The 19,095-nt window shown below is 39.0% G+C and overlaps 1 protein-coding gene across 5 annotated transcripts in view; it reads right to left on the bottom strand.

Annotated features, from left to right (window-relative positions):
* The window catches only part of KIAA1549L (KIAA1549 like), a 284,289-nt gene that overhangs the window by 101,035 nt on the left and 164,159 nt on the right, over nt 1-19,095 (bottom strand). For all 5 annotated transcript variants that reach the window (XM_051967501.1, XM_051967504.1, XM_051967502.1 and 2 more), the window contains exons 5-9: nt 15,352-15,571; nt 14,096-14,229; nt 9,544-9,706; nt 7,719-7,778; nt 52-203 (exon numbers count right to left, since the gene is read on the bottom strand). In XM_051967501.1, coding sequence (XP_051823461.1) covers nt 52-203; nt 7,719-7,778; nt 9,544-9,706; nt 14,096-14,229; nt 15,352-15,571 — 729 coding nt within the window. The remainder of the gene's footprint in view (nt 1-51; nt 204-7,718; nt 7,779-9,543; nt 9,707-14,095; nt 14,230-15,351; nt 15,572-19,095) is intronic.

Raw genomic sequence — 19,095 nt, 5'->3', positions numbered from 1 at the left:
GATTTTCCCAAACTCATTTTGATCCAAGAGGGGGTAATTCCTCCCACTCACCTGAACTGTGTAGCTCCCAAGAGTTGTGGCCCGTTTAAGCCTCCTGCCTTGTTGCTGGGACATCATAAACAGCTGGGCCAGCCGCTGTTCCATGACTCTGGCGAAACTCTGGTTGTGGAGTCCCACCAAAGTGTTGTCCACCCCTTGCAGAACTGTGGAGATAGAAGGAAGACACGGGGATCGCATTGGGAGAACCCCTTCCTAAAGGGAGCCCAAAGAGCCCTGCTCTGAATAAATAAGCAAAGATCAGAGAACCATAGGAAATGGAAAACCAGATTATGAGTCATAGCTCTAGAATGAGGCATGGCATCAAGGCCATATACTTCAACTTTCTCATGTTACAGATGAGGAAACTGAGACCCAGAGAGTTTAAATGATTTATATACAAGTTACATAGATAATTAGAGCTGAGATTTGAAACCAGATCTTTTGGCTTTGAATATAGCATCCTCTCTATTATACCATCCTGCCATGATAGCAGAAAACTCATGGCCTGATCTCACATTATTTGAACTGTGAAGTTGACAGGAGGGAGCTGATTCTGTGCCTTCTCCCTAACCCATCCCCATGCCAAAGCCCAATACACATATGCAACAGACCACCAAAAATGTGGAAGCTTCTTTTAACAGAATCTAGACTATTTTGGACCTGTAGTAAAAAGTCCTGCCTTTGCTGCTTACTACATGTGCTTAAGATATCTTACTATTGCTGCTTAAGGAGCTCACTCACTTCTTTAGATCTCAGTTTCTTCACCTGAATCCCTTCCAGTTCTTATATTCCATGTTTTAATATCCTTCCCCAGCTCCGACATTCTATGTTATCAATAAGCCAATCAAAAAAAAAAAACATTTATTAAGCTCTTATTTTGTGTCTGACACTGTGAAAAGCACAGAGGATACACAAAGAGGCAAAAGGTAGTTCCTGCCCTCAAGAAGCTTAAATAAAGGATACAACATGCAAACAAATTTATATCCATTCCAGCTCTCACATCCTATGTTCTATGTCCTAACATTCTGCTTTCTTTCTGTATTCTAAGGTTCCTCCCAGCACAAAATCCTTTTAGTTATGTTTTCTGAGTCATAAAATACTTTATGGTGGAATTCCAGGCAACAGTAGAATGGTAGAATATTCAGGAGGAGGAGGCAATGGACCCTTGAAACCCCACTGATAGGTGGCTTCCTACCTCAGTCATCATTTGGTTTGTCCCCATCTCAAGACAAATCTTGGAAGTGCTCTTTACTGAAAACTTCATTCAGAAGCATACAAAAAGAGTTCTACCCAAATAAAAAAAATTCACATTACATCTGGTTCAAGATTTATTCCTTTGTAGACAGGAACATTTGCAATATTAGATTTTTCCTTTATTAGAATTGGTAACCAGTTACCCTGTTTTTGTAGCTCATCTTATGAAGACATAGAAATAAGAATCTGGCTATATGGAAGAGTATGGAAATAGATATGTCTAAGTCTGTATATAGATATGGACGTGTGTATGTATAGGGTGTCCTATTGAGTTTAATGGCTTAAAATTGTACAAAGATTTTGAGGGCATTTTATATGCAGATACAAACATATTATTAGTCATTTTTCAGTCATGTCCAACTCTTCATGATCCCATTCAGGGTTTTTTTGGTAAAGATACTAGAGTAGTTAGTCGTTTCTTTTTCAATTTTACAGATGAGGAAATTGAGGCAAACAGGGTTAAGTGATCTGCTCAGGGTCACCCAGCTACTGTCTGAGGTCAGATTCGAAGTCAGTTCTACATGACTTCAGGCCTGGTACTCTATCCATTGAGCCATCTGGCTGCCCCTACATCTACATATACAAGCTCCAAATAGGACATTCATTAACATGGGTTCCCGTCATATATCCCATTCACAAGCTGATCAGGTGACAGACTGTAGTGACATTTGAGGAAAAATGTGTAAACAAGTTATGGAAGAAATAAAATCCACAGCTGGTCCCCAGAAATCGCTTCTCTGAAGCCATAGACACTGAACAATCCCTACTGAGAATAGAATGCTCTTTTCTGTTAAGAGCTCCTGGGCTTGGCACCCAAGTAATCTGCCAGCTGGATCTCTTCAAAGGGAGATAAAGGACTCCAGCCCTGTCCTTGGTACTTCAGTTTCTAGAAAAGCCCTAAGAATTCCTCCTTCCTACCACAGCCACCAATGGGAAAGTCATATGATGCTGCATGAGAGTTTGGGTGTCTGCCTGGTTAGGGAAAGCTGCCACTCTGGAATAAGAGGAGGTTTTTCCCTTGCCCTTCCTTCTGGAAATGCAGATTGGATCGATCTCGGGGGGACTGCTTAGTTGACACCTTCAGGATATTCTTGTCTTCGGGCCCCGTGACTCCTGGAGAAGAGTAGGGCTGATCTGACTTTGGGTGTACTGGGAAGTTTTGACTCCACGGGCTGTATTGTGGGAATTATATCTGAGTGTTTAATTGACAAGCTAAAAATGGAGGAAACTCTTCTGAACCTCACGAGAAAACCCCCATGTTGTCAGCGTCTCCCATAGAGTAAAAGAAAATGAAAATCTGGCCAATTAGAGCACACAGCAATACTTCCATTAATTACCAGGATGTCTTCCTGTGGCATGCTTTATAGTCAGAACCCTATGGGCAGAGGCAGAAATAATGTGGGAGGCAAAGATTTTTGTACCAAGGTGCCAATTCCCCTTCTGTTACACTCCCTCCATCCTCCTCTGCCCCAGAAGCGAAGCTTCCTCATGGCCACTTTCTCCAGTTCTTCCCAGCTACACACACAGTGATGGTGGAGTCTGTAAACAACTTCTTGACTTCAGGGTCCACACTCATTCCTGGTTCCCCTTGTGACAACTGGACCATGTTTAAGAAATGACCAGCCCCTCGTTGCATCGTGGATCCACAGAATCAATTCAAGGGACCTTAATTAGAAGATGGTGACATGAGAACCTCGACTTTCATCTCATAAGCACTACAGGCACCCAGGGGTAATAAATATACTATTTATTTATTACCCATGGGTAATAAATAAAAGCATGGGCACAATTGTAGAGAAGGCAAGTCTGGCTAGGAGATCATGCTCACAATCAGAGCTCTCCCAGAGTAGAATGGGATATCAAGCAGACCTCAGAGGACTACGTGATGGATGGGTTGAAGATGGAAATACACTTAGATTACCTCTGAAGTCCCCTATGATTTAACCCTAATCTTGGCTGCCAGCAGAGTTCACCTAAGAGGCTGTTCCACCTTAAAAGAATTTCCCTTCGATTAAGGGCATCTGAATCACCTTAAACCAAGAGGGACTTAGAGTTGTGAAAGTAACACCCATTTTCCAAATGGGAAAATGATTTCTGCAAATATAATAAGATCAGCTGGGACATATAACATTATAAACATATGTGATATATATTATAATACATATAATATATATTCTATATATAAATATAAGAAGATTGGCTAGGTAGTATGGTAGTGTGGTGGACATGTGGGCTTGGAATCAGGAAGACTCATCTATAGATGTTGAATCCAGTTTCAGACACTGTGTAACTCTGAATGAGTTATATACTCTATGTGCCTCAGTTTCCTCATTTGTAAAATGAGTTGGAGAAGGAAATGGCCAACCATTCTAGTATCTTTTGTTAGAAAAACCACAAACAGGGTCATGGAGGGTAGGACACAGATGAAATAATCCAACAACAGTGAATAAGATCAACTGGTTTTCCAAACTGTTAAAGTTGTGTTCATGGATTATAGTTAGCAGAGACTAGTGTTTTCTATACTTATAATAACAACAATAACTACTAAATAAAATTTGTAAAGCATTGCATCTACCTCTCATTTGAGGCACAGACCAACACTGGGAGGTGGGTGTCATTAGCACAATTATTTTCATTTTATGGAAGAGAAAACCAAGGTCAGTCTAAGAGATGTGCTTATAGTCACCCAACTAGGAGGCCCCAAAGGCAGGATTTGAATACAGGTCTTCTGGAGTTTCATTCTAGTATTTTACTTATTATATCATTAAATTATGAACTCTTGGAGAACAGACGTGGTCTTTTGCCTTTTTCTGTTTCCTCAGTACTTAGCAGTTTCTAGCACATAGCAAGCACTTAATATATGTTGGATGATTGAGTAATTAATTTTACCACAGGTTGCAGCTTGCTTAATTTGCTCAACTTGGCCTGCCCCCTTACCAGGTGAACAGTCATGTTAGGGGAGTGGGAGAGGGAGTGTCCTTTGGAGGGGGAGAGCTGAAGTATAGACCTACATTTGAATTTGTCTAGGCAGCATGGTGTAGTGGGAAAGTATCACTTTCTATCTGTGTGGGCTAATTACTATTAGTCTCAGCTTCCTCATAGGTAACTATAGGAGTGAGTGCTATCATTATTCCCATTTAACAGATAAGAAAACTGAGGTGGAAGTTTCCCAAGATCAAGATCAAATTTCCCAAGATTTCTGAGGCTCCTCCATCTCTAAAGCTGTGATTCTGATATATTAAGTCCCTTCACCATTGCAGATCAGAAACCTCAGTTATAAATTAAGAACCCCAGAAACTTTCATTCTAAAAGCAACCTGGCAGGGAGAGAAGGAACAACTCAAGGACTGCAGCATTGGAGGAGAGTCCCCAGATTCAGCTCTCTCAAATCTGTGGGCAAGCCGAGACATTCATCTGTATTTGGCACTATGCTGGGTGTGGGAGGAGATGAGGGAGGGAAGCACTCTGAACCTCCACGGGCAGCTTCATTTGAGGCCCCTGGGAGGTGACAGGCTTTGCCTTCCTAAGCACTTCTCTCCTAGCTTATAGCAACTGCCTGCCTGCTTCCTCCTTCTCTCCCTCTTCCTCCCCTTTTCCTCTTCCTTCCCCTCCTCCTTTTCTTCTTCCTCTTCCTCCTATTTCACCTCTCTTTCTTGCTTATCTTCCTCCTTTCTTCCCTTTTTCTTCTCCTTCTTTTCTTCCTTTCCTTCTTCATCTTCCTCTTCTTCCTCTACCTCTTCTTCTCTTCCTTTTCCTTATCCTCTTCCTCCTCCTCCTTTCTCCTTTTTTTCCTCTTCCTTCTTTTCTTCCTTTCTCTTTTCCTCTTCCTTCTTCCCTTCCCTTTTTCCTCCTCCTCTTCCTCTCTACCTTTTCCTTGTTCTCCTCCTCCTTCTTTCTCTCCTTCCTCCTCTACCTCTTCCTCTCTTCCTTTTCCTCCTCCTCCTCTTCCTTCTCCTTCTTTCTCTCCTCCCTCTCTTCTTTTTCTCCCTCTTCCTCCTTTTCTACCTTCCCTTTCTCTTCCTCATCCTCTTATCATCTTTTCTGCCTCCTCCTCCCTTCCTTTCTTCCTACATCTATCTTTTCCTGCAAAGGAGTTGCCAGTAAGGAATTCTCCCTTAACAGCTGCTCCAGGGGGAAAAAAAAAACAATGAAAACTTGTGTCCCACAGCTGGGAAAATGAAAGCAGGGAAGAATTCTTTTATTTCTGTCTCCCTTTATAGTAATAACAATACTCAATAACTATATTCTAACAATAGCTAGCATTCATATAGCATTTTAATACTGGGAAAACACTTGACTTGTTAACTCATTTGATTTTTAGAACACTCCTGGGAGGTAGGAGTGATTATTATCCCCATTTTAAAGATGAGGAAACTACAACAGAGAAGTTAAGTGACTTGCCAAGGATCACACAGCTAATAAGAGTTCCAAGAAGGAATTACTCTCACTCTTCCTAAATCCTGTGCCGTATCCATGGTGCTGTCTAGCTGTCGATGGCTATAGAGAATACTTTGAAGTTTATATGAAGAATGCTTTACCTTCTTTATGTGAATAATGACATGGCAGTCAATAGATAGTAGACCTGGGGTCAGGAAAACCTGATTCTATTTATAACATTCTAGTTGTAGGTTTCTGGCCAAGTCATTTAACTTTTCAGTCCTCGTCCTGGTCCTGCCCCCTGCCCAAAAAAAATTTAAGTTTATAAATGGAAGATTTCAGTGGAAAGAAAATGGGGTTTAGACTCCAGAGGGCCTGGGTTAGAAAGTTGGTCTTCCACTACATACCTTTATTACTTTGGACAACTTAAACTTTCTGGGCCTTTCAAATCTAGCATCAGGATAGAAACCTCTAAGACCCTATTAAGTTCTAAATCTATGATTTTAAATTACTGATTAGTTGCTCATCTACGTAGGAAAAGGGAGTTTCCATACTGGGAGTTCCTCCAATCAATGATATCAAAGCTTTATACCTCTCTCACTAGTTTGAAAGAAAGAAAGAAAACTTTGTATCCTGGGTCCCCTAATATAATTATGTGTAAAAAGAAACTAAGAGGAAGAATATAAACTTCTCTAGGAAAGATCCTACTTGTTTTTATATTTGAATCCTCAGGATGTAGCACAGTGCCTGGAACATAGTAGTTGCTTAATATATATTTAAATGTTAGATAACAGGTATCCTTTCTGATTTTAATTTGAAATCTGTATGGAATTGTAGAAGGGCATGCTCACTTTAAATGTGTTTATGTCATTGTCATAGCCAACAACTTAAGAATGACATTGTCCAACTGTTTACAAGGATTGGTTTGTTAAAGGAAAGTACCTGTCCAGAGTTATGAAAAATGCACCCACCACAACAGAATCATTGAATCTTAGCATTGCAGAGGACCCCAGGAAACATCAAGTTAGTGGGCAGTGATGCACTTGGGAGTGCAGAAGACCCTAATATATACTCCCTAGCTAAGCATGAACTTCAGCAAGACATTCAGTCTCTTTGTACCTCAGTTTCCTCAAATGTAAATAGCACCTAACAAGATTATGATGAAAATAAAATGAGATAATGAATGTAAGGCATTCATAGACTATGAAGCACGTTGTTTTCAGTTAACTGTTATATGGCATTTTTTGAGCCCCTAGACCATCCTGGTTGTGCTCCTCTAGACATTCTCCCTCCAACTTATTCATGTCCTTTTAAAGCCATGGTATCCAGAACTGGCCACAACCCATCAGAAGAAATCTGGCCACAACAGAGTAGAGCAGGCCCATTGCCAGATTTTCTTCAGCCCAAGACCACATTAGTCTCCTTGGCTGCCACAGTGATCCATTGACTCACATGGAACTTGAAGGCTGCTAAATTAAAAGCTAGATCTATGAATGGAGACCTTTATTTTTCTTTCTGTCTCAAAGGAGGCTACCCTGAAGCATCAGTAGTTGTACTGATTCAATATCATCTTCAGCAGGATTTCTTTTCTTATCCTTATTTTCTTAACATCCCTTTACATTACTGATAAATTGCTCATCTACATTGGGAAAGGAGGTTTCCATACCAGGAGTTCCTCAAGTCTATAAAAACACATTTTCATACTCTTTCCCTAAGGAAAAATTAAAAAGAAACTTCATATTCCGGTTCTACACCATTGATTCATATAGAACTTGTAAGCTACTAAATTAAAGGCTAGATCTATTAAGTGAAGACCTTTATTTTTCTTTCTTTCTTAAAGGAGGCTATCCTGAAGTATCAGTGGTTATGCTAATTCAAGTCATCTCCAGCAGGATCTCTTCTTCTACCTCAGTGTTCTTATACTCACCTGCCATTGATCCGGGGAATGAACTCTTTGGTGAATAAGTCAGAATGGACAAAAGGGCCAGATACATTAGTGGAAGACATGCAGTTGTCAGCCCAACCAATGGAGGAGAGAACCCAAGTTACCTGTAATCACCCAATAGTCTCTAGTTGTTTCTGAGACATCGAGGTTTGGATATTCCAAGGCTAAAACAAACAAAACAACAAAGATAAGCATACTTTCTTATATTTCTCCTTGTGGACAAGTTCTTACAAAGGTTTGTTGTGAAAGAAAATTCAAGCATGCTAAGGATGAATCAACTAAATCTAGCCTTCTCATGCTCGGTGACTATTAACACATAACACAGACGGGACCATTGTCTACAATCCGGAAAATGGATATCCTTAGTTGAGCACTGATATGCAGACTCACCATTTTCTAGGATTTGTAGCTCTCAGCCAGAATAGTGCAATAAAGTGGTTTTCTTATTAAATGCCAGTACTCTCAAGGCATATTTCCAATCAAGTGGGAGCTGTCCTGCCTAGATCTTTGTTTTCATTCATTTACAAAAATGCTAATCTTTTCAGGGAATGGGCATCTATCCCTCTGGTGTAATGGATAAAATAATTGTACTTGGAAGTCCAAAGACCTATTTGCATTTCATATAAGTTACCTTAGGAAAAAATCACATACTTTCTCCCACCAGCCCATAGGATTGTGGTAAGGCTCTAGTGGAGCATTTATGTATCTGACAATACCCTATGATTATAAAGCACTTTAAAAAGAAATCATCATCATCATCATCATCATCATTGTTATTATTATTGAAAGATTGAATGCCATAGTAGATAGAGGTCTAATGCTTGAATCAAGAAAACCTGCTTTCAAGTCTTGCATCTCATACATAATAGCAGAGTGTAACTGTGGGCAAGTCACATACCCTCTCAGGACCCAGAGGAGTCTCCAAGACCACAAGCTGCCAGTGTACATCAATGGAGAGAGTTCACACACTGGGAGTTCCCTGCATCACTAGACCAAAAATTTATAATAATGATGATGATGATATGCATTTTGCTCTAAAAACTAAATTTAGTTGATCAGACAGCACTTCCTATAACTGTCAGTCTCAAGCTTCTTTACAATTCGATGACAATCAAAATATGAAGGTGATGACAAAAAAATTCTTCACATGTGGTCAGGAAGGAGATTGGGATTAGGGAAATGCAGAGGTCCCCAAATCCTTTCTCCCCAGATCGCATGGAAATACCCAAGAGCATGCCATGGTGTCCTTGTTGAAGGATTTAAATCAACTAGATGAATCAACTAGAAGAAACACATTTTTTTTAGTTAATAAATGGAAAACCTGCCCTCCACCCTTGGACAACACACCAAGTGAAAGAAAAATTAGATCTCCAAGCTCAGACCTTTCTTTGCTTATCTGTGGCTAGCAAGAAAAAAACCATCTTGGGGCAGGAGATGAAGGATACACAGTCTCAGGAGAACGTAGGCAATGCATTTAATGAGGATTATGCAATTGTATCATTAGAGAGTGTGCAGGCTCCAAGAGGAAGCCCACAACCCCGTGGGGACTTTCATCAAGGGGAGCTGAGAGACTTAATTATAAATGAATTTACATCATGAAGCTGCATGGGCTGGGATGTCTCGACACAGAACAGGTGCCTTGTTACCTGACGGCCTGGGTACTTCTGCCAACTGGCGACCTGGGGGAATGACATCAACCCTGGTGGCTGAGGGAAAGAAGCCCTGCCAGTTAAGTGAGCAACTTTTAGTCTGTTCAACTCAAAACCATCACACCTTTATTTTTTTTTCCCCTTGTTTCCAGGAAAAGGGTGGGGATGGAATGAGATGAGAGCTCATGGTGACTGCTGAAAGATGCGATTGTAGGGAAGGCCATTTTGGAGGAGAGTCCCCAGGTGTGTGACCTCAGCTCCCTCCCACGAGCATACTCACACTCTGCGATGGTCAGGGGTGGGTAGGTGAGGTAGAAGCCCACCAACTCGGCCGACAGCTGACTCAGGAGGCTGCTGGAGACCGTGCCGTTGAGAAGGGTGCTCTGATTCCAAACTGCGTAAGTCAAGGTTACTGCCTGGGAAGCGTTTGACGTATTCAAAATCTGGAGAGAAGAAGCAATGAGAGGTGCCGGCTGAGTCACTGCTTTTCAAAGAGCTGGAGGAAATGGTGCGATGGAGGTGTTGGAGTAGGTGGCTTTCGAGAGCCTTTCTCTCCATCTACTTGTCTGGTCTAACTTCTGACTTCACTATCTCATTCAGTGCCTGACAATTCACTCCTGAATTGTTGTTCTTCCTTAGTCAAACCCTCGGTATTATCTTCCTTCTCTCTCACATCTAGTTGGTTACTTTAGAGATCACAGATTTAGAGCAGGAAGGATCATGGGACCATAGCTATGCTTAGTGGGGATCTTAGTGGGTATCGAGTTCAGTCCCCTCATTTTACAGATGACAAAACTGAGACCTAGAGCAGCTAAGTGATTTTTCTAAGGTCACAATCTAGTAATTGACTGAGGCAGAATTTGAATCCAGGTTTTCTTCCCTTCCAAGTCCAGTTTTTCATCTCATTACCACTCACCACACTGATTCTCAGTTCCATCCCTGTATCTCATCCATCTGTTTCCACATTTTCATCCTCTAGTTCAGGCTCTCATTAGCACTCACCTGAAGGATGACATCAGCCTCCTAGCAGGTTTTCACACCTCTCATCTCATCCTCCTACTATCCACCTGGCAAACTGCTTCCATACTTATTATTTAGTTGTTTTTTAGTCATATCTGACTCTTCATTATCTCATCTGGGTTTTTCTTGGCAAAGATACTAACATGAGTTACCATTTTCTTTTCCATTCTCCAAAAAAATCATTTTTAAAATCTTTTTTTTAATTTTGTGAGGCAATTGGGGTTAAGTGACTTGCCCAGGGTCTGAGGTCAGATTTAAACTCAGGTCCTCCTGACTTCAAGGCCACTGCTCTATCCACTACGCCATCTATATTCATTTTACAAACTGAGACAAACGAAGCTAAGTGACTTCCCAAGATCACACAACTAATAAGTGTCTGAAGCTGGACTTGAACTCAGATCTCCTGACTCCAGCCCAGTGCTCAATCCAGTATATTACCCAGCTGCCTGTAGGCAAAGATCACAGGTAAAAAACATCACGACAGAATTGTACTTAACAAGGAAGCTGAATAACTTATGGTATATGAATGGAATGGAGTATTATTATTGTTCTATAAGAAATGATGAGCAGCCTGATTTCAGAAAAGCATGGAAAGATTTACTATCTTTATTGATTTATCTCTAAATAAACAACAAAAGTATTAGACTTTGGCAGCTAAGTGATATAGTAGACTGAGTTGCTGGATTTGGAGTAAGGGAGATCTGAGATATGGGGTGCTGGGTAAGCTATTTAACCTCACTCTGCCTCAGTTTCCTCATGTGCAAAATGGAGATCCTAATGGCACCTGATTCACAGGACTGTTGTGAGATATAAGATAATTATATATATATATATATATATACACACACACACACATATATATATATATATATCATAATGAGATAACATATAAAATGATTTACAAATCTTAAATGGTTGTTTAAATGCTAGTAGTTGTAATGGTAGCAGTAGCAACAGTAGCAATGTATGCCTATATATATATGTATAATGTAGTGAGATAAGATAAAATGCTTTACAAATTTTAAATGTTATTTAAATGTTAGTAGTAGTAGTGGTAGCAGCAGTAGCAGCAGCAGTAGTAAAATAATACTTTAAGATCCCTTCCAGCTCCATGATCCTGTGATCCTTGACAAATGCAACTACAGAGAACCTCATTCAACAATTCTCTGATTATATCACGCAAGTCCTAAAATGTTTGCTAACAGAATTCCCCACTATGTTAGAAGACATAGAGCACAAAGTCCCTGTGGATAATAATGGTAATTAACATAAACATAACAATAATAGCTAGCATTCAATAGCTCTTTAAGGTTTGAAAAATGTTTTTCAAATGCTATCTCATTTTATCCTCATAACAACCCTGGGAGATAGGTAGGCATTATTTATAAAGTCCATTTTATAGATGGAAAAATTGAGGCAGACAGAGGTGACATAACTAGGAAGATGTCTGATAGGAATTATCTGAGGCTACATTTGAATTCAGATCCTCCTTCCTTGTGGTCCAGCACTCTATCCACTACACCATCTAGCTGTTCTGAAGAATTCTGTGCAGAAGTTCTTCTGGTCCTCCAATATGAAGATGACTTACCAATTGCACTAAGCCCTGGAATACTTCAGGATCTCAATCAGTGCCATAGATACTGTGGAGAGATTGGTCTAGTAATTGCTACAGAACAATTACACCCATGTGGCTGAAGATGATTATTACCAAAAAATGAATGAACAATATATTCATGTTATCCATTAATACTCACATCTGGGAGAGGCACTGCAAACTAACCTAGGACTAGAATTAAATAGAACAAAATACTCTGTATTGTGCAGTGTTTTCGGCAATCCAAAGCTATTCTCAGCCACCAAAGCCTAGGCTTTGTACATCAATAACCTTCTAATGATGCTATAAATCAGATGCATCATTGGAAAAATCATAATTGTAGGTAACCCAAAGGTGATGGAAAGAGCAACATGGTTGATAGAAGTTGGCTGCAACGTATTATCAATAGTAACTTGTGTGCAATGAGTATTATAAAAGATATTATCAAAGATCACAGACTGAAAGTGAAAAGGGACCTTAGAGGACATGCCCTAATTTTAAAGATGACAAAACTGAGTTCTAGAAAGAGAAAATGCCCAGCCAAACATCACATAGGAAGTAAATGAAAATGGTGGAATTTTAACCCAGATCATCTTATTTTAAGTGCAATATTCTTTCCATCTCATCATGTTCTCATGTACAATTGGCCAGAGAGATAGACTTTAATTAGCCACCTGGTCCCTTCTAGCCGTTGTCTTCTTTTCATTTGCATCCATGAATACTCTCTATAGTATGCAGCAAGAACAAGGAATGATATGTTGATGGATTGTCTAAGGGGTCCCCTCCAAAATATTTAAATACCTAGAAGGTTTCCAGGAAACTATAAAATACTGGTATCCACAAAATACTGAAAAATCAAGAGGAAGCTTCTACCATGCTTGGTCAAGTCTATTAGAATGTAAGCGCCTTGAGCACAAGGATATAGATGATATAAAACAAAAGATAGCAATGAAAATAAATTTCTTCAACTAATGGTCCTACAATCAATTGGTGCTTTCAAATTATACTATTCCTTTATAGAGAGACTCTTTACATAAAATGGTTGGATATATGGATTGAAATATATTATTGGTCAAACCATATTCTCTAAAACATAATTCCAAATACATGGCTCTCTTCAACAATGGGATGAACCAAATCAGTTCCATTTGTTCAATAATGAAGAGAACCAGCTACACCCAGCAAAAGAACTATGGGAAATGAGTGTGGACCACAACATAGCATTTCCACTCCTTCTGTTTTTGTCCTCTTGTATTTTTGATTTTCTTCTCAGGTTAATTTTACCTTATTTTTAAATCCAATTTTTCTTGTGCAGCAAAATAACTGTATGGATATGTAAACATATACTGTATTTAACATATACTCTAACAAATTTAACATGTATTGTACTACCTGCCATCTGGGGGAGGGGATGAGGGGAAGAAGGGGAAATGTTGGAACAGAAGGTTTTGCAAGTGTCAATGCTGAAAAATTACCCATGCATATAACTTGTAAATAAAAAGCTATAATAATAATAAATAATAAAATAAAATAAAAAATAATAATAAATAAATAATAAAAAACATAACTCCAAATAGCCAAATTTGATCTCAACATCATTCTGATGATACAGTAAGTTTACTGGGATGACCATCAAAGAGGTTTTCATAGTACTCTAAATGTTTTTGTCAAATGGTTTTCCATGGCTGCTTGCTAATCCTGGAGGATCCAGCTGAGTGTGATGATATCAGATTCCTCCTTTCCAATCTCCCCAATGGAGGGGAATCTCTGATAAACTCAGCCAAGGTGATCTCCTGCAGAGAGGGAGGGAGCTTATTCATTCATTCCTACATACATTCATTCTTTCAATAAGCATCTATTTATATCCTCAACATTTAGCATAGTGCCCGACACATAGAAGGCACTTAAATATTTATTGACTGAATGGCTGAGGGTCCCAATACCTAAAGCCAGGTATATGTGTGTCTCTCTCTGTGTGTATACAAATATATATAACCTATCTCCCAAAGTTGTTGTGGAGAATCAGATAAAATAATATTTGTAAAACACTTTGCAAACCTTAAAATGCTATATAAATTCTAGTTGTTATCTTCACCCTCAGCAATCATTATCACAAGCTGCCTTCTCTTCTGACACAATTGCATTGTAGGTTGGACTGTGCTTTGTCCCCATCCCACCTCCTCATCCCAGTTGCCTTTTCCTATAAGTAGATCATTACCTCCACAGTCAGATTGCTAGTGGTACTCAGAACTTTTTTCTCTGCATCCTGAAAAGCTTTTTGCAGCCTCTGCTCCATCGTCTGAGCAAACTTGCAGGACTGGATGTTGTCGGACTGGCCCACAAACTGCAACACTAGAAAGAGAGCCACAAAGAAAAATCAGCTTCTGACAAAACATGGACTTCCCATCCTTCTGGACTAACTGTGAGCCTGTGACACTATTTTTGATCACAACACAATGTATGTAATGATCAGGCCCAGCAAGAGCTGCTCACGTACATTGGAGCACAGCATTTTAAATGATTTATTAAGTGTAAGAATTGGAGGCACAGCCAAAGCCGAGGTTCCCCACAGACCAAAGGATTTCATTTCATTATAATAAGTGTATCTGTTAGCATCTGCTCAGGGAAAGATGGCAGCACGAAATGGGGAGATAACTATCTTCAAATTGTTTTCTTTAAATGCCTCAATGCCCAGTCACTTGTACAACTAGTTCCAAATTAAATTAGTGGAGTATGGCAACATTTCCACTCTCCCACCAAAATTGATATTGAGTGAGCTAAGCTGGAACTCAGAGAACCAGATACAAGTCCTGGATTTACCTCTTCTTGACTGTGTGGCCAATGGTAAGTATTATTATATATTCTTGAGCCTCAGTTTCCTCAGCTGTAATATGTAAATGATATTTCCCTCTTTTCCCTTCTCTCACAGTGTTCTTATGAGGAGCAGATGAAGTAGTATATATCAAAGCATGAGATAAACTATGAAGCATGAGTGAGGGAGAGTCGAAAGGGCCCTGGATTTGGAGGAGATCACCTGAGTTCAAATCCTGCCTCAGCTCTTTATTACCCAGTTGGTGTAGATATAGAATTGGCCTTGGTCACTTCCTGTGTGATCCTGAGCAAATCACTGAACCTTTCTGGGTCTCAGTTTCTCCAAATTTAAAATGAAGAAGTTGCAGTTGATTACCTTGAGGCCATTCCCAGCTCTAAATCTGAGTCTACACCCATGTGAGTTGTTTTGTCTTGGATTTAGGACCAGGAAGATTTGGGTTATAGCACTAGTAAGTGTCAGGGACATAGCATCTTCTCCACTACGACATCTTACTTCTTGACATAAAACTATCTGTGAGCTGTTGTTTTTGGCTTCCCTTTTGAAATTGTGTTTTCTCCTCTCTTCCATTCTTAAACTTACAAATAAAATGGTTCACTCCCTTCAAAGAACCCTCCAAAGGCACTCCCCAAGGAGACACTCACCCGTTTTTAGCTGAAAGGCGTAGGCTGGCTGAGGGTTCCATGGCAAAGCCAGTACTGCCACAGACTGCAGGTTTGGCACATGCTGCTTCAGGTCAGCAGTGACATTGCTAATGCCATAAGCAACCAGGACCTCAACAACAACAGCAGGGATATAAACCAGTTTCCCCTTCGTGACATAATAGCCAACTGTCACATTGTGGGAATGTTCCAAAATTTCTACCTGAAAGAAAAAATGGGAACAGACAAGCCTGCTGTAAGGAATTTAAGTATAGCTTATTTTCACATTGCTCTAAAGGAGTTTTCTACAATTAATAATTTCATCCATCACGATGCAATAGAAACTATATTTAGTAAAGGTGTTTTCCCCTCAACAAGTACCTGGCACATAATCAGTGCTTGCTGATTAATTGATTGTTGGGTTTTATTGGAAGTGAATCATGTTGGGTCATGGTGCGACAAACAATTGGTCGGTGTAGCTGAGATATATGATATTCTGGCAAAAGAACATTTCAGCTAACAGAAATCAGCTAAACAGACCAGATAGGCCATAGAGAGATTGGACATTTTCAAGGAATTAGACCAAAAAAGAATATAATTGATACTACAAAATGGAAGTACTAATACTCACATGGACTACTGTGAAGAAAACACTATAAATATTTAAGAATGATTACTGTGATTATTTTTAGAAATAGAGTTAGTCAGTTAACAAGTATTTAGGAAGCATTTACTCACCATGTGCCAGGCTGGGAATGGAAAGAAAGGTGAAAACCACTTTGTGCCCAAAAGGAGCTCACATTTTCAAAGGGAAGACATACACTAAAATTAGGAGGTATGTGCAACCGACCTAGCGTAGCGTGGAAGGATTTCAATTTTACTAAGTGACAGAAAATACAAGAAACAATAATATTCAGTTTTCTTTCAACTAGAGAAGAAGTGAGGGGAGTAGCAGTAGTAACAAAACAACAAAATTGCATAATGATCCTATTTTTTTTCAAAAGAGCTTTTGTAGTTGAAAGAGGACCGTCTTCAGTCTGAGGGTCTGAGTTCAAATCTTAGGCTCACTTTACTTACCAGATGTGTGAAAATTAGATAATTCATTTAATCTTATATGTATTATAGGCTTTAGAGAAAGAAGGTGTAAGAGATCACTGAGTCCGGTGCCCTCTTTGGATAACTGAGGAAGCTTGGGGCCAAAAAAGTGTCAAGGTCATACAGGCAAAAAGGAGCAGGGATAAGATTCAAGAATCAAAGCTGAACCTCAGTGTCCTTGTCTGAAAAATGGGATGATCAAATCATTACTATTTATCCCAGGGGTTTGTCAAAAGGATAAAATAGGATCACATCAAGCAAAGTCTTTTATAATCATGAAAATAATTTAGCTATCTCATCATCAGCCTTGTTGTTATTAATTATCAGTTCATAATAGCTAACAAAAATAATGTCTATCATTTCAAAGTTTGTAAAACACTTTACATATGATATCTTATTTAATTCTTATAAAAAGCTTTAATGAAATAGGTGCTATTATTATTTTTCATTTTATAAATGAGGAAAATGAAGCTGTGAAAGTTCAGACTTCCATGAAGTCCCATAGTTAAGAAGTGCTTGAGAAAAGATTCAAATCCAGGTCCTTCTGACTCCAAGACACTGCACACTCAGCTTTCCAAAGTTAAAGCTCTCTCTTTCATTATGAATGCTTTTTGACAATGCCTATGGTCTTTGATATATAGCTTTATTATGGAATATCTATGAACATTAATTTTTAACTTTTGGTGCCTTTAAATCAGAGATGTTTGTCCAATTATCAATGAAGAGACTGATATACTCAAGGAATGACAGAATGACAGAAATATCATTCTCACTATAATTGAAAGCAGAAGACAAAGGGAAAGTGCAGCTAAAAAGAATTATGATTCATAGATTCCCGCTGAAGTTGCAAAGAGTAATAATTGCTATCTGTATATTATTTCAAAGATTTAGAAATTCTTTTGTATATAATATTTTATTACTTCCTCAGAACAACCCTGCCAGATATTATTTTTCCCATTTTCCAAATGAAGAAACTGAGTCTTAGTAAAGTTTACAGCTAATAAGTGTCACAGGAATTGAACCTTTGTCTCTCTTGCATCTAATACTAAGGCTCCCTCTACTACATATCACTTTGCCAATCAAATAAAGACATTAACTGAGTTGTTTTATTGTACACACAAAATGTAAGAAGAACCATCACTTCATAAACTACTTGGTCATATTGCTTTTGAGAGCTTATGGGTTATGTAAGCAAAAATATAATTATGCAGCTGCATAGCAACATTTGTTGCAGGGAATAAAAAAGCAGAGACTGTACAAAGAATATAAAATCTTCCTGACAAAGTCAAACATATACTCTGACACTTGATGATTTCAACCTGAAGTCATGAACAGGGAAGGATGTCCTCTCCACCAAAATATTGGAAAATGTGGTTCAGGATTCAGAAATGAGAGTGGCCAAAAGACTTGGTGATTACTTAGAAGTTTCAGACCTGTATGTATATCAGTATTTTCTTAAGAAAGGAATTATTCACACACACATTGATCCAGCAGTGTCTCTACTGGGTCTGTATCCCAAAGAGATCATAAAAATGGAAAAGGATCCACATGTGCAAAAATGTTTATGGCAATGCTTTTTGTAGTGGCCAGAAACTGGAAACTGAGTGGGTGCCCATCAGTTGGGGAATGGCTGAATAAATTGTGGTATATAAATGTTATGGAATATTATTGTTCTGTAAGAAACAACCAACAGGATGATTTCAGAGAGGTATGGAGAGACTTACATGAACTGATGCTAAATGAAAGGAGCAGAACCAGATCATAAACATGGCAACAACAAGATTATATGATGATCAATTCTCATGGACATGGCTCTTTTTAATGAGAGGATTCAGGCCAATTCCAATAAAGTGGTGATAGTAAGCCATCTGCACCCAGAGAGAGGACTGTGGAGACTGATTATGGATCACAACATAGTATTTTCATTTTTTGGTTTTTGTTTGCCTGTTTTTTTTCCTTTTTGTGCAGCATGATAATCATGAAAATATATATAGGAGAACTGCACAAGTTCAACATATATTGGATCCAATTGTCTAAAGAAGAAGATCCAACTGTCTAAAGAAGGTGGTGGGGGAAGGGAGGAAAAAAATTTTAGAACACAAGGTTTTGCAAGGATGAATGCTGAAAACTATTTATTCATGTATTTTGAAGTATGTATTACAAGCAAGCAAGAAAAAAAGAAAGCAAGGAAGGAAGGAAGAAAAAGGAAGGAAGGAAGGAAGGAAAGAAGGAAGGAAGGAAGGAAGGAAGGAAGGAAGGAAGGAAGGAAGGAAGGGAGAAAGGAAGGAAGGAAGGAAGGAAGGAAGAAGGAAGGAAGGAAGGAAGGAAGGAAGGAAGGAAGGAAGGAGAAAGGAAGGAAGAAAGAAGAAAGAAAGAAAAAAGAAAGAAAGAAAGAAAGAAAGAAAGAAAGAAAGAAAGAAAGAAAGAAAAAAGAAAGAAAGAAAGAAAGAAAGAAAAAAAGAAAGAAAAAGACGAAGGAAAGAAGGAAGGAAGGAGGAAGGAAGGAAGGAAGGAAGGAAGGAAGGAAGGAAGGAAGGAAGGAAGGAAAGAAGGAAGGAAGGAAGGAAGGAAGCCTGCAATGGAGACTTGGCAAGTGATGAATAACATCAAAAAAATAAAAAATGGGTATGTTTTACAGAAAAAAAAAACTAG

This window comes from Antechinus flavipes, chromosome 6, assembly GCF_016432865.1.
Source record: "Antechinus flavipes isolate AdamAnt ecotype Samford, QLD, Australia chromosome 6, AdamAnt_v2, whole genome shotgun sequence".
Lineage (NCBI taxonomy): Eukaryota > Metazoa > Chordata > Mammalia > Dasyuromorphia > Dasyuridae > Antechinus > Antechinus flavipes.
This window is presented reverse-complemented; position numbering and strand designations above follow the sequence as displayed.